We start from the raw sequence: 23349 nt of genomic DNA, 5'->3' as shown, positions 1-23349 counted from the left end.
TTCTCATTTAACTCAGCTCTGGCTCTGCCTGCTTTCTGCCTCTGAGGTTACAGGCAAGGGGCTCATGTCTCCCACAGCTCTTTCCAGAGAATACCATGCGAATTTTGAGCCACAAATGATGATGAAGGAGGAAAAGAAATCCGCAGCCTCTACTGTGTCTCTCTTCTTTTGCCTCTCTGTGGATGGAGCAGCTGTCAGACAGCCTGTAATGCCCATCTTTTGGTCTGACTTGGGGTGACCACTCTGTAAGAAGGGGTTTTGGTTGGTAGAAAGAGATGTAGAGGGAAGAGAACAGTTCATGGGAAGCATGTTGTGTTAAGAGTTACCTTCCCAGCTGGTGGAGGTGCATTTCAGTAATGCATTTCATCAGGGACCATGTGTTTCTTTATACCTTCATGGTCAGTGGAAGTGTAAAGAAACACATGGTCCCTGATGAAAGCATTACTGAAAACACTAAACAAGGATACTAATGGATTTCAGACAAGTTTCTCAATACTCTGTAACTTTCCTCTGCAATCATCTGGGCTGGAGTTACTGGGTAGCAACCTCGGGAAAAACCCACCAAGTTGGTTCTCTTAATTTCATTCAGCAAGGGCTCAGGAATGTCAGACTCTCTTGCTATGGCAAGACATTTCCCACAAGATTATTTAAATATGAAGTGCTGTGAGCAAGAAGACCTGGTCCTAAACTCAGCATTAATGCAGTCTTTGGATTACTGATGGACACAGCCAGCCTCCTCTGGCCCAGCACCAAACTTTCACCTCTCCCTCCAAACTGGGGCTGCTGCATGCTGGAGAGATCTGCCCTGAGCTTTATAGGGGAATTTATTTATTGGAGCATGCCAAAGTGCTTTGAGGCAGCTGATGTATGGCTGCTAATGTGCAGTAACTACTGTTGGATCAGCAGCACATTGTACCAGCTGTCAACAAAATAAATTATCTGGGATGCTATTTGGAGACTAAGAGCTGAGCTGTTCTGTTTGGCCTCTGTGAAAAACATGTATTTCGTTTCACATCATAAACTCTACACATAAACAAACATAAATGTTCATAAATCAGTTTTCCAAGAGCATAAAACTACTAAACTATACACAGCCTGGAGAACCAGTCTATGGAGACAGATTACCAGCATCAGAGCTTAATATTGCATGAGAGTCCATTGAAGTCACAGCTTGAAAGCACAAAATATTTGTGGGTATGAGCTCTTAGCACCACCCTGGTTCCAAATCCCGTGGGGGAAAGAGCATCAAGTCCCACTCACCCTTGTGAATCACTCTGCTTCCCAGAGAGATGGAATAAAACCAGGGGACAGCACAATCATTCACTCAGTTTTAACTGAGACACTAGGCTAAACATCTCCTGAGATGTTCTAAACAGCATTCAGAAACTCCTACTTTTGTAGCACAAGAAAGCTACAAAACCCCAAATTTATGGATTTCTCTGGAGCTCTGAGGGAGCCCAGCTACACACTGACACAGAGCTAAATCCCAGCCCACCTGCAAATTTCACTGTAGGCTTCAGTGGCATCCATTCAGTCCTCAGCCACTGAGCCACACACTATGGATAATTAACCTAGAAACTGTCTGCAGCTGAGACAGCCACTGGCATAGTCCTAGAATGCTTAAAAAAAAAAATAAAATAAACAAAGCTCCAGCTCTCCTGCTACAGCAGCTGGGCTGGCCTGACTGAGCATGGGTGGGCAGGTAGGGCTGGACTGCAGACAAGGAGCACTGGTGGGGAGCAGCAAAAGACAAGAGACTGGGCTCTGAGAGTGCATGTGGAAACCCAGGGCACCAGGAATATTTCTCTGTCTGCTCTGGGGTGTCCTGACCCCCAGGGGAGCACTGACTTTGACCCTCATTCATGGAGAAAGTTTCCTTGACTTCAAGATAGACTAGAAACCACAAAAGTGTGATTATAGAGAGTAGTGTAGGTGTATCACTTGGTGAGAAATTTAGGTTTTGGGATTTTTAGTATGTTGTGGATGGAAGCAAGATGGAGGGCACAAGGGGTCATCCTGGGTTTCTTCTTCATGCTTCTTCCTCCTTCTTCTTCATGGGTTTGGCTGGCATTTAGTAATTGGGCAGAAATTCTGCACTGCAGCTCTTTGGGATCAGTTATTGGGTTAAAAGGGACAATAATCTAGGTGTCAGTTCTTAATTGGATAGTTTAGTCTTAAAGGACCTTGGAACAAGAGATTGTGAGCCATTTTGTGCTTTCTAATAAAAGGTGCCAAACTCACAGTAGTGAGACTGTTTTACTGATAAAAAATAATAAACACCTGAGTCCAAACACAAATTACTGTCTCAAGTGCCTTCAATCTGGACCCAGAAAAACCAAAGACTGGGACCCCCACAGGTGCAGACACCAAAGGGCACAGGTCTGGCTCAGCACTCTGACACCCAAGCACCATCCCAGGGCTCTCCATGGTTTCCTTGCTCCTGCCCAAGGAGGCAGCTGGAGCTTCCCACCCCACCTAGCACAGTAGGAATGGGCAGGCAGTGGTGAGGATGAGGAGTGCACCTCTCCTCAGCTTGCTCTGGCACCCCGCTCCAGAGCCCTGGGCTCCTGTGGGTTCATCCTGTGGCATCCCATGCTGGGCTGTGGTCCCAGCAGGTCCCAGCAGGGCCGTGCCCCAGCTCCCAGGGCTGAAGGAAGCTGCTGTGCTTGCACATTGTGATGCAGAGTCCCAAGCACAGGAACCTGCCCAGCTGGGTGTTTCTGCCTCTGCTCTTCCAGCCCCACCAGCTGTTACACTTTAGGCCACTTGCAGGCAGGTTTATTTTGACACCTCTTTAGTCAGTGGATTAAAAAGCCCAAGTGAAAAACTTGCTTAACTGGAGTGTTGTACAATATTTGCTGTAGCAAAGGACCATCATTAGGGGATAATTCAGCCTCCCTCTTCTTTCTGTAATGGCTGTTGAAGGAGCCAAGGGCAACATCCTAACCTCAGTGGTTTACATAAGTGCTTAATTCAGGGTAAATTGGTCCTGACCTGATTTGATAGAGTAGCAAGATTTGTTTTTTAATGTGAAGACTACATATGTACCATATAATGTATATGTACCATAATACATTGATTGTCTTGAGGTTTTTTTTAAGACAAGGGCAACAGTTGTAATTAAAACTAATGATCTGAAATACATTATCAACAGAACCAAAGGATGGCAATCAGTGTTACAGCCATCAGCTATGGAGAAGGAAACATTCACCTCCAGTCTGAAGCCTGTTTAAACATCTTCAGGCCTCCCAGAGAAGACAGTGAGCTCTGATGCCTTGGGAGAATGGAGGCACAGGCCTCTAGTCTGTAGCTTTTAAAAGCTAAACTAATAAATATTTTAGCTTTCCATACCTAGGTGTGAAAGAGCAAAAGCAACCAAAGCACTGGGGTGCCTTTTTGAAGACTGGCCTATTTTAATCACACAGGTCAGCATACAGCATTTGACTGATAGCTCTTTTAACCTCTAAGAAAGGAGAGAACCTTGAAAAGATCTGGTTTACAAATCTGATTTACAGTTTAGAATCTTAAGTTGATAAGATGTAACAGCCAGGATCATCTTACAATATTGTAAAGTTATCTAGAGAGCCAGAGCTGTTGGCCAGGCTGCAAAAAAATCAGTAATGTAGCAAGTAACATAGAAAACAGGAGATTTGCCCATTGAGAATATGGATTTCGTGCTGTCAGTATGCAGAGCTGGAGTCAGTTCAAGAACTGCTTCAGCCATATTGGCTTTGCTTCCAAACATTGCAACTTCCAAAGTTTCTCTCCAACAGTCTAGCAGATGTCAGGTCTAGCACCTTCAGATCAATTAAATCTCCCAGGATGGGCTCCAGGGGTGCAAATACCACTCATATGGGTCAGCTGGGTGCACCTGAGCCATCTGAGATGAGCTCCAGAGGAGACCCATGCAGGGTGGACCTTTCCCAATCCTGGTGAATTCCTAATGTTTCCCAGCAGGCAGAAACTTCCTGTGCTGGTTTTCTTTGCAAGCATCCACCACTGAAACCAAGGCTTAAAAGAACCCGTGAAGCTCTGAGCATGGATTCTCCTGCCCTCTTTGACCCTTCAGATTAGGCAATGCTGCTGGAAATCAGTTCCACACCCAGCACGTACCAGAAATCCCACAAGAGTAACAAAGAAGGGGAGAAGGCACCAGCACAAGGGCCATGGGAGCCAGCAGGGTCTGAGCCCTTCCCTTACAACCAAGTTCCATCACTGCCAGTGCAACTGTTTTCCTCACTCCTAAAAGCTCACCTAGCCAGAAAATTCCAGTCAGTGCATCAGTAGAGGCTGCAGATGCTCACACAACCCAGGAAAAACATAAATATCTCCTTTGTCTGGCCCTTCTCCCTCATTAAGGTTACCAAGCTAATGTGTTACCTGGTATCGGCTGGCACCAAGGACACAGAGTCAACAGCAAGCCCAAGATAAGATACATTAGCTCAAGCCTTGGTGATGGAGGGTTAAACTAATCCATTTAACCTTGAATTTGCAGTAGGTAAAGAGCACATGTGCAATTGTTTCACCTCACCTTCCACAGGTTAAGCTGTGCCAACACATCTGCTTAGTCTAAGCTGCTCATTTCCATTTCTGGGTGCATGGTGCTGGCACAACAGTGCTGAGACTCTTCTGAATTCAAATTCAGCATTGCAGCATGAGAGGGAGGTCAAAACAAGGACTAAAAATTCAGTCAGGCCCATAAGGACAGTGCAGTCTCCAGCAATGTTCATTGGGGATAAAGCATGACAGAACTTTTTCCAGCAATTCATTTTTCAGTGCCATATGTAATCAGATGATGAACATAAGTCATAAGCATCCTCCAGTGAAATGACATCTACATCAGTGCCTTCCTTCTGACACATTGAAAACTGAACATAAACTGGCAGGAATTAGATAAATAGCTCCACAGAAGATACTCCCAGATTTGCAGCTGATGATCTCCAGATCTGCTGTATAAGCAAGAAGTCTCCACCTGTTCATGCATAAACAAGATTAAAAAACCCAAGCAGATGGTGACTTAATCCCCAACTCCATCACCACTGACGTTAGACCAAATGAGGAACACGCCTCGCTAAAACCTTTGCTTATACTGGAAAAACCTTCAAAACTTGGTGTCTGTGAGGACAAATTATTGCCATTCCAAAGCACAGCACTGATGGGGCGATTTCAGCCTATAAAGGGAGACAGCTGACTTTAAACACTGATTATAGGCACAGAGTATCCAACAGGATCAAGCAGCAACTGAACATGCAGAAGTGGAAAACCCATGTCTCAAACAATCCAACCCGAGGAACAGAGGAGCAAAGAGCTGTCCATGTCCCACCACCTTAGGATCACTTGGAGTGGCCACCCCCTTGTTCAAACTATCAACTAGCATTAAAATACACAAGAACAGCCAGAACTGCTGCTGCTATTCCAGCAGGTTTAAAAACATGCCCTATGCTAAGGATGTTTCTTAAAAGGGAAGCAGATGCTTGTCCCTGCTGTCCTGATTCCCCTTCCCTCAGCTCCTGCTCAAAGCACACTCTCTACAGCTAACAGGAGTCCTACACCAGCCAAAGGAATCCCTTCACATCTGGGGCTGGGGAGGAGGGCCAGACACCCACCACAAAAAGGAATAATTTCTCCTGTATGATTACAGCATAGCAGCAGTGAATTTTACACTGCTGATAATGGGGTTCCTGTGGTGCAGGAGCCTCTGGGAAGGTCCCAGAGCAAGGAAAAGGACATCACTGTTTCAAACCTTCATAGATCTGAAAGTTAACCTGCTGCAAAAGCATGAAGCTTTACCCTCCTAAATCATTTTACTCCTTTTCTCTTCTATGGGACAATTTGCCAACAGAATCTGCAGTAGGAAATGCTGAAAGGAAAGTTTCTTCTTCAGGAGCACACTCCACCACACACTGCTCCACTTGACATTGCCCTCCTGCCTGAAAGAAGGAAAGAACCCACACAGCAACCTCAAGACTCTTTCAGACTGATAAAAATGTACCCAGTTCAGAATTTTTTTTCTTACTAATGAATAAAACTGGGGATTGGGGGGGCAAGGGGAAGAAATCATATGGTGTTCATTGAAACCAAATGTTTTGGCCAAGTTTTAGGAAATCTAAAATCCAGGGAGATGGATCTACACCATTCTTATGATGTTCCTATAAGGAAATACACAGCAGGTTTTCCCCAAGCTGCAGATCCAGGTCCAAATCTGTCCTTTAAGCTCCCCTAAGCAGGTATCTGTGTCACAGGTACACACACACTCAAAGATAACATATATCTTATATGGGGTACAATAACTGAACCATTCAAGCAACTGCTCACTAGACAGCTTTGGTCAAAATTAGGTCAAAATTAGGAGTTCAAACCAGCCCAACCCCAGCTCAGTTGGTCAGAACAGCCAGGGGAGCACAGCTCAGACAGCAGAGGCAGCTGTAATGCCTGCAGCAGCTGCAGGAGAGCTCACATAATGACATTCCCAGTGCCTAATGCACATGGAAAGAATCAGGTTCCTTGTAAAAGCACAGGTTCACCTTCCCTCTTTCAGCACCACAGTGATGGCCAGGAAGTCTTTTCAGAGTGGTTGACTGTTCCAGACCCAAGGGCCTGGTGTCAGAAACACCCAGACACAAGCATTGTCTCAGTGGTACAGCACCTCCACACCTCTAAACTGATGGGCATAAATGTCTGACCTTCCAAAGAGCCAGTGCTTCATGTCAAATGGTCTGAGAGCTTAAAATCAGCTTTTACACAGGGTTTAAAATAGTAGACATTTGAACAGTAACACCTAAGTCAGTGTTATTTCATTTGTATTAACACAAATCTGAAGTAACAGTTTGACCCAATTTATTATTTTCCTGCTTGTATTAATTTTACGTAGCAAAAAGTTCTTATTTAAGCAACCACATTCAACTAGCATTAGAAATTTTACCTAACAGGAAATATACCATTATGAAGATATTTTAAAGCATGTTGTTTTCTGTAAGAGTTTAATTTGTGCTTATATTTCAGAGTTTGCACGTTCATAGAAAGCTTACAGACATCTGGATTTCAGTTCATGATTTATTTGCATACAAAAATATATTATAATGGAGAAAGCATTAAAGTCTTCAACTATATAAAATTACAAATATATTTGCATAAAAGCAACTTTAAATTAAAATTCAAGCTATATTTTAAAGCAAAATACAGCTAACATTTAAGTTATCCCATCTGCTGCAAAGTAAAAAAACAAAACAAAACAAAAAAAACCCCAAAAACACCCAAAAAAACCCAAACCCCAAAACCAATGTTGCCAGTTAAATACTTATAGGAGTTCACAAAGGTTATGTTCAGAGGGTATCTTGAGCAAAGTTATCAGACAAGGGCAGCAGTTCTCACTGATTGATGTCACTTATCCTTCAGAGGACAACCACATGCAAGCACAATGCTGAAAATTCATTTCACATACCTGAAAATACAGAACAAGAAAGATCACTAAGCTCTCTATTAAATAAGATTGCACGTTGTTGACATATCAGACATTTGCCTATGCCCAACTTGCTAGACTGCCTTACAAGCCAAATTATGTCTTTTTTTAAGTTAACATGAAAGCTGAAATGCTGGTGTGCTAAAAAGACAAGGCAAGTACTGTTCTAACAAGTGCATTAGGCTTGAAAAGGTATCTGTACAACAAAAGGTATCTGTACAAAGTTCTGTGTAACCTCAAGCATATACATACAACTCCTCAAAAATGTGGTGATAAATGCCAGATGGAAGTTGGACTTCTTCCTCACTGTACAGTGAAACTGTACAAATGAAACTCTGCCGAGATCACTGGAGATTTGTCTAGTTGGGATTAAAAAAAAAAAAAAATCACACCAAAAAAAAAAGCACAAAACCACAGAGCAGGTGGTAGTTCCTGCCTTCACCCTTGATGTACTTTGCAAGGGAAAAATAAAATCTACGAATTTTAGGCAGCCCCTTTAGAGCTGCAACACAGCTGTGCAAGATACAGCAATGGAAATATTTGTCAGTTTGGGATACACAAACCTTCAAAAACTTGGATTTCTTTCAGAAGAGTGGTCAATTACATTTTTGTGGTAAAGATGGTGTTAGCTCAAGCTGACTTCCATGACAGAAGACAGGAAACTAAAAAATGTATTTTAAGTATGAGAAGTGAAACCAGGATTAAGATACAGGCAAAACAGCAGGGAAGCAGGAACTCATAAGGGCAGCTGTCTTGAATTAAGTCCATATCTTCAAGAAATACAGGGAAGAGAAAACACCTAATGAGCACACAAAACTCTCAGTTCATAGTTTGAGAGGGCTTTGTTTATACTGCTATTTAGGTCTAGTCCTACAACTTGTTGGTTTGGGCTCTATAGCCTAGTCCCACATAAAAAAAAAACCCAACCTGAAACACAAAAGAAATGGTATGATGTCCACAACATAAGAAGCAAAAAAGAGGAAGAAGCAAAAGGAATAGGCAGAGTACATGGCTGGCAACAGTTGGCCTGTTTTTTGGTTGTTTTTCTTTAAAAATCATAATGAAGAATAGCTGAAAGATACAATTTCTAGATAGTAGCAGAAAAAAGTGATCCAAGTTCCATTCCTGGTAAAAACAAGCACAAATAAGATTTTGACATTAAGTCAACAGATACAGATATCTGCTCCTTCATTCTTTCATAAAGCAAAGTCTAGAACAAAAAGATTGTTCCTCACGTAAGGACACTCCTCCAGTTACTTGGCTTTATAATGACGAAATAGATCACCAGTTTCTAAACTGAGATTTGAGTATTTAAGAAACTGATGTTTATTTATCCATCCACTGTCAAGGAGGGGTGAATTGCTGCTGACTCAGAGGTGGGACCAGGGGTTCATTGAGTTCAGCCTTTGTCACACAGGATAAACTGCACATTCAGGCAGAGTCTGAGTTAGGCTGTGTTACCTTCTTATCCAGATAATGATCCATAGGACTAGCAAACTAAAAAGAAGCAACATTATATAAAATATTTCTATTTTTCTCTTCCCTCTCTCCCTATACATTGGCTTTCAACATTCTTTGTAGCAAGTTCCAAGTGAGATGCAAGCAACTAATAAAAACCTACTTACTTGCTAGTGTTCTGTCAAGATCAGCAATGAAGTCCTCCAGCTCTTTAGTGTCTCCAAGCTTTGCTGCAAAACGAGGGGCAACACTGATTAGACATGACATGTTTCTCTGGCTAGAAGAAACACTAGAAACACACAGGCCTCCGAATTATTTTCAGGGGTAGCAAAGATGCTGTGGATTATCATCAGCAAAGTTCAGTGGAGCTGCTGCAATGTCCAAAAGCACTTGGAGAACATGGGAGACTGAGCTGAAGTTCTGGCTTTCATCATTTTCTACTTGACAGAAGCAACACAAAGCAATACTTTATGTAGTCTCCTTAAAAAGAAGGGTCTGCAGTGAAGAATAAAAGATACCTATCAACTAACCCGTGTCTTTGCTATTGTGGCCATCTCTCCTGTTTCATCTCTTCAGATGCTGCATGCATGGCCCTAATCAACCCCTTGAGCTCCCAGCCCTACTCAAACCTCTGCCCTTTAAAATCATGTCAGTATCACAGGTTTGCTGTGCTGCCAGATCCTTTCATCTTGGTCCATACACTATAAACGTGGAACCAAACATCCACCAAATTTTCCACTCCTGGCAACACCACTGGTTCCACTCAATCTAGTTTTACTGCAAGTTTCTTCCTCATCTCATGTCTGTGGTCTTTTCCAAGCCAGTTTCAACTCTGTCTTCTCATCAGGAAGAGCATCTTGTTCTTTAGTATAATTCTTCACCAAATATTTCCTGACAGTTCAGCTGAGCTCTTTTTTTTGCTACTTCACAGAAACTGTTACTCATTATTTCTCCCCAGTGTCCCACTAATTGAAAAGAAAGCATTTAACTTGTTTTTTTGTGACTGGTCACTGTGGAAAAGATATGGAAGTGTGAAAGGCTATTGAACAGGCACCTGAGGAGTGCAGAGCTGTAACAAAAGCACCATGTAGTACAAACATATGAGTGTTCACTTATTGACATGTCTGCTCCAGAGTTAATCCAAGTTAACCTGAATGAAACACTGTTCTGAGAAGTCAGATCAGCTGTAAGACAGAAGCCTTTTTGCAACAGCATCACTTCAGAGGAGGAAGGAATTGCTAACACATGGTTTGTATAAGCACTGTGTAAGGTCTGTATGGATCTGAGCAATTGTGTTTACTTAAATGGCAGCATATGGCTTCAGAGGAGTCCCTCTAGCCCTGCATGCAGGCTAAGCATTTTTATAGAGAGACATGGGACACTTAAGCCACTCAGTTGCATCAGTAAAAAAGTAACACAAGTTAATAATTACTCCTTATCAGCCAAAAAACTACAATTTTTTTTTAGCTCAGTGTTTCAAAACCAAAAGACTTACCAGGCCACCTGCAAAGTACAGATACAGAATGCTATTGCCATTTATAATCAAGACAACAATACTTGGATCTGTAGTAATCCTTAGTCTTGTTGTCATTAAAAAAAAAAAGCCAAACCCAAAACCCAACAAAAACAACAACCCACCTAAAAAAGAAACACCAAAATGAAAAAAAAAAAAAAACAAACCATGCAAGCATGTGAATCCTGGCTCCCAGCAAGAAGCCCATATAATTGGAGAGTAGGAAGAAATGCCAACAGCTAAAATTAAGATACCTTTACAAGGAGTTACTGAAGGGGATGGCAAGCTTGGAGTAGATGCAGTTGAAGAGTTGAGCTTTTCATCACTGAGACTGAAACTATTTCTATAGAGGGAATCTGCACCTGTAAAAAAGCAAGATTATAAAGTAAATTTGACACCTTCTGCAAGTTTGCAATATAATTGAAACCCAAAATGCAGCCTTTCCTATACAGACTTCTAAGTCTGCAGAACTCAAATTAAAAGTCTTCAAAAGCAGAGAAGTGAATAAATAAACCCTTTATTGTGTGAAGGCTGCTGCTCCCACTCCTACTGTTAAAGAGAAAGCAGGCCTAGGCTCAATCCTCATCCCCAATAAAGAAAGTGTTAGCTTTCCCTGAAGTCAGCACCATTTGAAAAATTAAACAGAAACTACAATTATCCTTTATCAGCAAAATTAGATCTAGTAGGACCTGCCTGATTCACAATATTCTGGGAAATTCTGTTACCTAAATTGTTCAAAAGTTACCAAAAACCCCTGAATAGAGATCTCCAGGACAAGGACAACCCCCCAGAATAAAGAATATATTTAGGGTTGTCCTTTATCCCCAAAGCAAGCACACCCCTTTCTCCATACATTACTCTGCTGCTTTAGGCATGGCATTTTTAATTCCTTTCTTCTGTGACTCTGGAGTTCATGAAGCAGTACACTGGTACACAAGATATCCTGCAATCTTATTTTAGGTGAACTTTCAAAGAAAGCCTTATATGCCCTGGAAAGGCACAGAAAAGGCCCCAATACCATTTTGATGTTCTTGTATTTTAGAGAAGGCCTTAAGCTCAAAAAGCATTAAAAAGTATCTTTATGTGTAGGGGCACCCCAAGTATTAGTCCTGGCTCCACTGGAAGGAGGCTCTGTCATCCCACTAGAGACTCTAAAACTGCTGGTCCTGCAGTGTCCAGCCAGTGACCTGAAAACTGTGCTTCTACAAAAAGACACCACTGAGATGCAAACATGGCCAGGGTCTCCATTTTCTTTGCACATTGCCTAGGATATCAATATATGTCTTAATATAGATGGTGGTGACTATCACACTGCTTGCCATGAGGCAGCAATCCTGCTCCCTGCAGCACACACAGCCCCTGTCCCTGGAGCCACAGCCTGGGAGGGGCTGCCCTGCAGCACCAAGCCCACTGAAGAGAGAACTCTCACACTTCCTTGGATGCCTGTCCCATTGCTGTGCCAGGAGAGCACTGCTTTAGCTAGTTAAGGGTGTCTTGATGAATTGGCAAAAGGGGCAGGCCCACAGCTTGCCTGGCCAAGATCTGCACATCTGGCAGAACATCTGGATGTCTCCAGACAGCAGACACTGAGACCATCCTCTGGCAGACCTGGGCCTTAAGTTCAGCTGTCTTTGGGAAGAAGAGTGTGTGTCCCCAGCCACCTCCTCTGGCCTGCTGTCCTGTCCAGCACAAAAGCAGCTTCCACAGGAGCACACAGGCACAGTGACAAGGCAGACCAGACAACTGCACCTACAAAGCCTCTCAGATCTTCCCTCAGCAATAAAAGCTGATTTATTTGTTCTTTGCCGGCTTCCAAGCTCACCTCTATTATAATACACACCAAAAAGACTTGGGAGAAAAGCTTCAACCTGGAATACTTTCTTCTTTCCCATGCATTTTGGCCCACCACTGGGCTGTATTTTCAGTTTCCTCTGCCATCATCTCAGGTCCTGTTCTGGCAAACACACATGGCCCACAGCACCACACAAACAGGAGTGATGACGTGACTGACATCTCTCAACTGGGGCTACTGCCACCTGCTCAGCCACCACATTTCTTGTTTGTACACATGGGTATAGAGTTTGATGGCTTCTTCAAACTACCCCCTAATTGCAATTCCTTTATCTCCACTCTTAAGAAGTGCAGTTCTCTCTAAACTTCAGCAGATCAAAACCAAGCTATTGGAACCAGTTGGATTCCAACCAATTGGAACTTTGAATGCAAGAAAGACTTCACAAATGCAATGCAGAAATGAGATCATTTTAGATAGAAAAATGGGGGGGAAAGATAAGCCATTTTAAAAGTAGCACCTAAGAACAGAAAAAAACATTAAAAATAACCCAAGGATGAAAGAAATCTGGTAGTGCTCTGCAGTGATGTGTGCCACCAGCGCTGTACCACACCACATGAACCCTGTACATTAACTGATACTTTCTCTCCACTAAAGGTACAGTAAATTTCCTCTGAAATCAGTTTACAGAACAACTGCCTACTGAGGCTACATTTTTTCAGCCAAGATGCAAACCCCAGTGACTAAGAAACACAGAATGGAAAATTCTAGCTGTTCAGGACAAAACCCCAAGTAACTTGTAATAGCTGACACAAACAGTGCTCTAGCCAAGACTGTAGTTCACTGAAACACTGACAGAACAGACCAAAGATAAAACTCTTTTCAGGCTATTTATTTAAAAAGGGGAGAACAAGAATTTCCAAATTAATTCATATTTTAAAGGTTTTATGGCTCATTGAATTAAAAAAAAATACAGAGAACTATGGTTATAAATCTGAGTATACTTTTAATGTGAACTCTCTGATACTAACATCCAGACACCAAATGTAGCAAGGCTGGGTTGACATCAGAAAATGTAATTTCATACTGGCTTCCACAAACATTATGCTGGGAAATATTTACAACTGGGCAAAGACAAAATATGACAAAACTGTTGCTTTAAATCTCTGACTATTTTTCTCCCAGTTTCAAAAGGTGAAATGTTTTCACATAACAATGTTATCTTCTGATGGTCATAATAGTTTCAGGAAAATATCAACATTTATCTTTCTCAAAGCAAAAATATACTTTAGCTACTGACTGTGGCTTATTCATGCCACCAAGCATCAGAAATTCTAGTGATATAAGGAGGAATGCACTGACTCCACCAGCAAGGTCACCATAACTGCTGAAAACAATGTAAAAATACTTATGACAAGCAGCACAGAAAAATATCCTCTTTGCAAAGGGTGGCTGTAGGGCAGAAAGCTCTGGGAAAAGGACACTTCAGTCTTTGCTCTTTACCAGCTGCCAAAGCCAAGATTTGCTCATTCACCTCCAATAATGGCTCTTGGAAGAGTTCCACTGCCAAACAGATACAACATCCTCTGCAACCCAATAGCCAGGGGCTGATGCCAAGGATCTCATTGCTGCTGTCCTTCCTCACCCAGCTCCTTCTCTCCCACCACAAGTTTGTAATTCATTACCTGTTTTTCACTTTCTACATTGATTCTAGTGCCTGTGCTCTTATGTAATAGGCCTTAAAATCTGAGAGTTTTGTCAGTGAGTTGATTGGCATCAGTCAGGCTACACTGCAAAATTAGAGGGTAGGAACAAATACGGGTGGATTTTACTTTGGCAAAGTAATCTGTAGTTAGCATAACTCTACTGCTCCAGTGTATGGTTAAACCACAAAATAAACCATGGCAACACCATGTAAATATAGAAATGGCCCCATGAAATGAGCAATTGAAAGGCTCTCGGCAGTAATGGACTGAAGAAGGAAAACTTCAAACTACTCATTTCAAAACAGGCAATGGAAAAATTCAGCTGTGTAGCTTCTTTAGTATCATGCTCTTTCTAGTACCATGGCTCAGTTTTGAAGAGCACTGGAGCTGGTAACATTTTTACTGCAGTTTTCAGTGGGAAAAGTTCTAAGGGAAAAAGTAAAAGCACATCCATAAAGCTTTCAGAGAAAAGCTTCACAAGTCCACTCAAGTGTCTACAAATCATGAATTCATTATGAAACAGTAACTCTGCACTTAATGAGCAGACTGCACAAATAATTCCTAACAGAACATAGCCTACTTGCTAAAAAAAGCAGAAAAAAATCTGGAAATTGTAATGTCACCAGCAGAAGTGAGAAATATTCATGATACAAAAAGCCTGTTTCAAAATGTGTATGTTTCAGCCCCCAAGGACAGTGTTTATTTTTATCATCATCACAGTTACACTTGCTGCATTGTTTATTTTTGTGGGGATTTTGCCTAGCTAACAAACATCTGTTCCAATACAGACTAAAAAAATGACACCTTTTCTCTATTGACACATCTCAGCATCATTATTTAAAGGATTTCAAATCACATAGTTACACAAAAGTGATTGAGGAAGCCTGAAATCCAGATGCACAAGCACGTTTTCTCATTGTATACAAAGCTTACCTTCCCACTCCCCCCCTATGCTTACCAGCTATGAGGCAATTTCCAACTCCAGCCCTCCCTTTTACTTAATCTTCCTTTCTAATGAGTAAGAGCAATGGGTATGCTGAAGTGACAAGAACAGGAAATCTTCTGAAAATTGCATTTCTCAGCACACTGAAATACCTGTAAAGAAGGCTATGCACCTGAAACTTCCAATTTTTCTTCCCCTTGTGCATATCAGTAATGTAATAAAAGTTTATTTCTCAGATCATTTAATAAAAGGGACTTTCTCCAGAAGAGAAAGTCTTCACTTTTTCCATTAGAAGCATTTTATTGTTCTCTTGTTTGAGACAAGCCATAGGAAGTTCACAGGCACAATCTACCTCCTTTTCATGTTACAAGACTGGCATTTGCTGCAGAGACCAAAGGCTCATCTACTTCACATCCTGTTTCTCACACCAACTTGCAGCAGATGACTGTAGAGGAGCTTCAAAGAGGTGCAGCCACACACTGAGAGCTGCAGGATGAGCTCTCCCAAGTTCTCCCAATGCAGGTACCACTCTCTTTCCTGAGACACCAGTGGCACCAGCCCGAGCAGTCCCCAATGGCCCCATCCCTCCTGCTGGGATTTTATCAAGTTGGTTTTGAGTATGTGAACTTTTAATATCAATAATACCTTAAGGCAATATCTTTAACTGTTCATGAAAGAAATAACACCTCATTTCTTTGAAGCATGCTGATTTAATTTGACTTCCTCATACTGGTGAGGTAGCAGTCACTTTCCTAATGTCACTTAGGATTCTCCAGAAGACTGTCTTGTCCCCACCCAAAACATCTCTTTTTCGCCAGACAGTCACAGGCTATTTAAGCATTTGGAAAATATTTTACATCTTCAATCATTTCTGTTTCCTTTTTCTTTGCCTTCTTTATGGTCACATATTACAAGACTGACAATGCAAACAGGTTTGTCAGGGTAAGTGCTGCAGTTCTAACAGGGGCTGATGCTTCATCTCTGGATGGCCCAGGCATTAGCAGGAGCACCTGGAGACATCCACAGCCACATCCATGGAAACACAAGTGCTGGAACTACACCAGGCACTGAGTGTTAAAAGACCCTGCTCAACCCCTGCACCTACTTGACTTTAAAATCATAAAATTAAAAGTTCTAGATGCACTCAGGATTTCTTTCCTGTGTTTGAAATCCATGAGGCATTGCTCATTTATTTACCCCTAAAAAATAACTATAAAGAACACTGCTGCCTGTACGAGCACAGGAATTGAATTGATGAAATTATCTTGCAATGCTCTTAACAGAGAGGCAGGAAGCTGAACCTGGCTCAAGAAAACATGGAGCTACAAGTGTCAAATATTTCTGAGAGCAAGACACCAGATTATGATGTAGCTTTTCAGTGTTACTGTAACTTTGGCCCAACAAACACTAAAGCACTTCCCTTCTCAACCTCTCAAAGTCCAACTTCCATTCATCATCCTAAGTCTAAACTTGGCAGGCTGTCCTGACACTACCATAAACTGTACTGGCACTGACTGGGCATGCATTTTACACAGGCAAGCCTGCACTCTTCTTTGCAAGCTTATTCCAACACAAGAAGACAATGCTATCTGTAAGTTCATTAACACAGCTGCAGCTACACAAGTGCCTTCTGCCAGCACAGCACTCTCTAGCACAAATCCTCCTTTATCACAGCCCAGATATGCTGTGAATAGCAAAGAGTTATAAAGTATTCCTCAGCTTAGAAGCTCCAGCACAATTAATAACCTAAAGAACGAAGCTGCTGGGCTCCAATTCGTTTGAATGCATCAACTTGAAACATAACTGGTACTCACAGTCCAGAAGCTCTGGAATTCTGGAGTATCTCAGCAGTTGCATCATGATTTCCAGCTCTGACCCAGTCAGCTGTGGTGGTTAATGTAATACTCGTGGGCAGAGATCATCACACACAGCTGCACTCACAGCCTCTGTTACTGCAGGGTCTAGAGTCCACTGTGCTGTGTACAGGGCTCAGACACAGCCAAGCCAGACCTCGTCCAAAGATCATTTAGTCCAATGACAGGACAAGATGTGGGAAAACAAAGTACTATTGCACCCACTTTTCATACAGGGTCTTCAAAATCCTACTTTTTCTCTAGAGCCAGAAATATGTCATTTAAGAATTTAAAGTAGTATTTTTGGAGCTAGCTCCCTTGGGAGATTTTAAGGTTAAGAGAATATTTTCAGGATTAACTGCATTGACAGAGCTCTTCTGTAAACTTTTCTGTTAAATTAAATGGGCTCATGCCCATGGCAGAAACCCCAGGAGAGGAAAGGCTTCCCTGACCCAACTAAACAATACCGTTCAAGTACAACCACTTGACATGTGTTAGTAGCTGCTCATGAAACTGAATTTAAGGCTGATTCAGGGGCACTGAAACAAACAGTTGCAACAGTTTAAAATGTTTCCTTCCCTTACAGTTCCATCCCTGAGTGGAAAGACATCATTGCAGGAGTGGCCAAAAGATACATATCTTCAGCCACACCACATCAGTTAGGAGGATTAGATCAAACAGCAAACAACAGGTAGCACTAAAACACAATAGTCTGAACTGTTCTACACACACATGATAAAGTGTGCTTGAAATAGTCCTGGCACTGGATAACAAGATTTTACAAAGATATAAAGAATCTTCATTAACAAGATGATCAAACTATCTGCAGATAACATGGTTTTTAAAGATTCATGTTATCAGAACTTACTCTTTCAGCCCAGTTACCCCTTGATTCTGCAGTGGTATTTTAACCTAACCCTTATCACAGTAAGGGCAAGGGCATGAATTCAGCACTATACTGGCTAACACTAAACTACAGAAATCAAAGGGAAAATAAACCAAGAAATACTTGAGTTTGAACTGAAAGAACCTGGGTAAGTAGGCAACTCCCTACACTTACTCTTAAAATAGATGTAGGGTGTGTAGCTGGATTACATCAGACACTAGAGCCTGTTTTATAAAAGGAGCTCTTCATAAATCCACAATTCCTCTCCAACCCTACCAAAACTTCAAAATAAAAAGTTGACTGCACTGAATGACTCCTTTAGGAAGAAGTGTTTCACCAGGCCTTTCCTAAGCCATGAGCAGAGCTGGCTGGTTTTGTTTCCTTTCCCTTGAACATAGCTCATAAACTCTGGTGCACCCTCCTGGTCCCTCACATGCCAGTGTCCAGCGATTTCAACCTCTCCAGAGCCACCTTTCACACCATGCATCACCAAGGGGGCAACTCAGGCATGGGACAGGAATTGAAAAAGTGACAAGTTCCTCGTACAAGATCTTTGAGGACTTCATATAGAGCCATCAAACCCTGTCTATCCTACTAACCCCACTACTGCCTTCAGCCTAAATCCATGTGGATTTGCCACACAGATTTTTATTTTCCAGATCTTCCTGATGATCTGATCTGCCTGTTTACATGAGCATGCTGTTTTCTCACCAGGCCTTCTGCCCTGCCAGAGAGCACTGCCACCTTCCTCCAAAGAGCTTTCTTGTGAATTCTAGCAGAGCAATTTTAAGCAGTTTTCAAGATTTAAATGTTTTGAACCATAGCAGATAGCTGTCTGTAGTTACTTAGCAATTCTCCATTCTCCAAGAAGAAGTTCTAGATACTGGGTTGGGGTTTTTATAATTTCCAGCAGTAAATTATTTCACTCTATCATTACAAGTGTCTTGATTGTGAGACAGAATAAGTGTATGTGAGAGGTTAACCTATCACAACAAAGACTGCAAAAGAAATATAAACACTAGGGCAGCCAGTTTGACTCAGTAAAGGAAGATTTCACCTTACATACCCTTGGCCATACGAAAGAAAAATGTTCTGTCTAAATTGGGCACACAGTTCAAAATCCTCCTTGGAGGTAGAGAGATTCCAAGGAGTTCTACACTCACAACCTTATGAAACAGAAAAATAGCATCTTGATCCATGTATTTCCACAGAAAAAACCCAAAGGTAGTGTAGGCAAGGTATCCAAGTTCAGGGCAGGTAAAACAATACCTGCCAACAAAATGAATTCCATCCATGATGATGAAATAAAGGGCTCTGATAATCTGGAGACTCTCTGCTCTCACAGCTCAAGTACTAGGGAGATAGCATTAGTGTTTAAGCACTAAATCAACAGAATGGCACCTGAAGTCCATGACTGATAAAGAAGCAGAGCAGAAATTAGAGGAGCAGTCTTATTACAAATAGATTCAAAACAAGTAAATTTCAACAAGCTTCCCATATAGCTAGGAACTTAGCAAAAAAACCCCAAAAACAAAGAAAAAACAAACAAACAAACAAAAAACCACAAACCAAGCTCAAAACCCAAATCAACAAAACTAGTTATATTTTGCATTTAGCAGGACTTATTTCTGAGAAAGTTACCTACTGTTCTCAAAGAGAACAGCAGTTTCCAGCCTCACTATCTGGAAGAGGAAAGATGTTTTCTCTCCCTGATTAGCAAAGCCAGTAAGAGGGGTTGAACTTTTTTCCGATGTTAACCAGAAAAAAATTACTTCCAATTCTACATTTTCTTGCTTCAAGTAGCTTTCTTCCCTTCCTGTTCCATGTCCTGCACACACCACTCACATACATCTAGTGTGTACTTGGGCACAAGGTAGCTTAAAATCAGCACCTCTGAAACAGTGATAACACTCTCGTGGACTGGTGGATGACCATTCATATAGAGGGAAATCTGGGTGAGTTTCCAGCTGCTGTGGGAAGCACATTTTGGCTCGCTCGCTGTGTCCAGATGATGCTGGTTACCGAGACACAGCGGGCAGTCCCTGCGAACCTAAGGGACATCTCTCACTGCAGATGCCGGGACGTCCCGGTGTCCCGCAGCCCAACCTTCTCCCAGAGCAGCTCTTCAGGCTCCGCTCCAGCAACTCTCCCCTCGTCCAACAGCAGCGCTAGAACCAGCGGGGCCAGACTGTGCATCCCTGCACTTCCAGCCCAGAACGTGACCGAGAAGGAGCTGCGTTTATAGAAACAGCCGCGTCCCTGCCCCGCTCAGAGAGGGCGACGTGCTGGTTTAGCACCCGCTCTGGAGCGTCGCTTCCCGGCCGCCCCCCGCCCCCGGAGCCGGCACGGACGGACCGACGGACACTCACTCTCGGAGTCGCTGAGGCCGCTGCCGTCGCTGACGCTGGCGCTGCTCCGCCGCTTCATGCGCTCCAGGTGCTCGCCGTAGAAGAAGCGGCGCCGGCCGGCGGGGCAGGAGAACTCGGCCAGCACCGCGTCGAACTCGCCCAGCGCCTCCGCCAGGTCCCCGCCGTCCTCCCCCGGCCCTGCCCGGCGGCGACAGCAGCGTCAGGACCGGACCGGCCCGACCCGGACCGGCCCGACCCTGACCCGCCCGCCCCCCGCGCCCCCACCCCGGCGGAGGAACGGGAGGGAAGGGGAGAAGGAAAAAAGGAGGAGAAGGAAAAAAGGGGGTCCCGCCCGCCGCTCCCACCTTGCCCTGCCGGGCGCTGGGCTGCCGGCGGCTTCATGGCTGCGGCGGGCGGAGATGCCCCAGCGCCGCTGCCGCCTCCCGCCGCCAGCGTGAGCGGCCGGCCCCGCTGCTGCTGCCCCGCTTATAGCGCGGCGGGGCGGGGCGGAGCGGAGGCGGCCCCCGGGCGGTGCAGGTGCGCCCGGCCGGGGCTGTCCCGGCGCCGCGGTCCCGCCAGCAGTGCCGCCGCCAGCGGGAAGCGTCGCCCGTGGCCGCCCGGCCGCCAGCGGGAGCGCGGCTCCCTCGGGAGGATCGCGCTGCGCTAAGCCCGGCTCCGGCTGTGTGCTGCGGAGGGAGGATCCAGCGGGAGTCAGAGCCGGCTGCGAGGACGGACTGCCACGGGAACACAGGACTGGGTCAGCCTTACCCAGGCCCGGGACTGCCAGCAGGACAGGGCACACAGCAGGACGAGGAGGCAGCAGCTCGCTTGCAGTGAGCCCGTGGCTTTGCATGCACAGCAGTGCTGCTCCAACACGCCCGGGATGCCCTTCCTTCCCCATCCCCATGGCACTGTGCTGGCATCTGCCTGTGGTTATTGCCCTGCTCCCCATATCGGTGAGCTGCAGGCACGGCCGTGGGGGCAGCTGGACCAGTTAATTCCAGAGGGTGACCCGAGGAGAAGAGCAGGTGGCAGGGGACACGGAATGCTCAGGGAGAGGGGGTCACAGCCCCAGGTGCATCAGGCAGGGTGTTCTCCAGTGGAGTGCTTTCCTGGTTCTTAGGAGGAGGTACCTTACCAGTCAGGTAAACCTGATGTTTACACATACCACATCTGAGGAGTGTTGTTGCTCTTGTGCTGTCTCTTGCTCGTTTTAAATGTAAGCTGTCTGAGCAGCTAAAATACCAGTTTTGTTAAATACTCATTGGGAAGACTCTGCCATGTTTAGTTATGGCCAGAAATACTGAAAACAGACATCAGATGCTATTCCATGAGAATGCATCAGGAGTTATGGTTATGTTTGTGTGCTGATGAAAATATTTAGAATTAGAAGAGTCAGGAGGTAAGAAAAAACATCTCAAATTTTTGCACATTTTTAGACATGCTGCCATTGCTCCTGCGAGATACAAAGTTAGAAAAACAGTGTTCTAGACAATAAAACAGATTTGTCCACCTCTCCTTACCGGCTGATATGGAGGCATTTATTTATTTTTGCAGTGAATCAAAAGAAGTTCTCATGACAAAGTTCAATTGTTGTTTATTCTGTGGCTTCCTCCTCTCTGTGGTCTTCCTCTGTTTTTCTTTCTGCTAATAAAAGTGTCTACAAACAATCCTTTTTAAAGACCACAGTGACACAGAGGGAAAGCGAGGTTAAAAAGTAGGGGACAAGGAGATACAAGGGCGTGACGTCAATAGCACGAGCAGGACGAGAGACAATGGATGCAAGGCAGAAAGGGGAACTTTTGAGGATGTGACTGGGCACAGCTCACAGCCCCAAAAGACAAGGACCTGGCCCTGCAGCTGATGTCAAATCTCTTTTGCTCAATCACATATGATCAACTCTACCTGTTCCACACACCCCCACCGAGCACTGGTGCTTGGTCTATAGCACAGCCTGGCTTAGGGGTAAAAGGTGCTTGAGGTTAGGCTTGAATCTGTCCATTTGCTGAGGAATACTGGCAAAATAACCAAGGGCTGATAGTCCTCCTGTGCCCTTCCTGTTGTTTCTCATAGAGATGGTCAAGCAGTCTCACAGCCTTTTGGGACAGGGTCTGAGGTCATGTCACAAAGAAAGAGCACAAAGGGGGATGAAGCTGTATGAGAACCCACATTGCTTGGGGCCTGCCAGAAAAGGCCTCCTTCCACCTGCCTCCTTCTCTCTTCTTGTGCTCCTGGCCTAGACCTTCTGCATGTCTTTTAAGCAGGTTTTTCTCATCTGCTGCCAATTCAACACTTTAGAACAGCAGAAAACTAATCCAGGAAGAAAGTGAGAATTTTCTGTTGAATTGAGTTGAATGGGCTCAGCTCAGGGAGCTAATAAAAGGAGGGTATAGATAGGTAGGGAAAAAAACCAACTGCTTCCCTGTAGTGATATAAGAATTTATCCCTGGCATTCTCTTTAAATTATTATCTTACACTCACATTGACCATTTTCAGAATAATTTCCAGGCATGATGAAGAAATTATTCTATAAACTTCCCTTCTTTACAGCCATGTGTTTGGGATATCTTGTGTCCTTAAGACAACCTGGGCTTAAAACTACTTAGTTGTGTTTACTGCTCCACAGACTAATCTCTTAACATTTCTTTCAGTAAATACTCATGTTTTCTCCTAAGCAGCCTAGATTCTGCTGAATGCAGCCAAGACAGATGGTGAATTTCAGTTTTCCACATAAACCATTAGCTTATACAAGAGGAAACAAAGACTCACTTTTATGTTTATTGGTTCTATGTCATGGACCATGTAGCCATGCACATCCATAAATATTCTTGAAAGGCCCCAGCATGCTCCAGCTGAACTGGCTGCACTTTTGGCACAGATGCCAACAGGAGCAGCCTACATCTGGCAAAAGGAAGAAGTCACTTTTAAGTGCAGTGCCCTGAAACTCTGCAGGCTGACACGCCTGGCTGCTCATGCTTATGGGGAGAAACATCCAACACAACTCCTAATGTAAACCTCAGCTACTGAATCCCTCTCATTTTCTAGGCAACCGTCCAAGCTGTATTTAAAGTGAATTTCTTCTTGCCCATTCGACACAGTGTCTCCAGATCCTCCTCAGCTGGTGACGCGATGTTTACAGTGGTTTCCTACTGCATTTTTGACCTCACAAACTTGTGAGCCACACAGCTATTTAAATCAACAAATCCTGCCTGGAAACACGCTTCAGGGAAAAGCTTTTAAAACAGGCACTTAGATATAGTCAAGCTGCAAGGCTCATGAAGCACTAGTTTTTTGAACAAAGCATGGAATAATTTGGGACACAACACATTGTGTTGCTACACCGAAGAGACTCCTAGAATGGGTTTAAAAAGGCATTGATGCTGTAGGTTGAATA

The 23349-nt window shown here is 43.7% G+C and overlaps 1 protein-coding gene across 1 annotated transcript; it reads right to left on the bottom strand.

Moving 5' to 3' along the window:
• Positions 1 to 6820: 6820 nt before the first annotated feature.
• RGCC (regulator of cell cycle) lies at positions 6821 to 20537 on the bottom strand. The gene is made up of 5 exons (XM_054627820.2): positions 20321 to 20537; positions 19977 to 20153; positions 10685 to 10792; positions 9085 to 9147; positions 6821 to 7441 (listed from the first exon to the last, which is right to left on the bottom strand). The coding sequence occupies exons 1-5, from the start codon at positions 20355 to 20357 to the stop codon at positions 7434 to 7436; spliced, it is 393 nt and encodes a 130-aa protein (XP_054483795.1). The 5' UTR covers positions 20358 to 20537; the 3' UTR covers positions 6821 to 7433.
• Positions 20538 to 23349: the final 2812 nt, after the last annotated feature.

The sequence above is a fragment of the Agelaius phoeniceus genome, chromosome 2, assembly GCF_051311805.1.
Source record: "Agelaius phoeniceus isolate bAgePho1 chromosome 2, bAgePho1.hap1, whole genome shotgun sequence".
Taxonomy (NCBI): Eukaryota; Metazoa; Chordata; class Aves; order Passeriformes; family Icteridae; genus Agelaius; species Agelaius phoeniceus.
The sequence above is the reverse complement of the archived record's forward strand: the minus strand, read 5'-3'. Positions and strand labels throughout refer to the sequence as shown.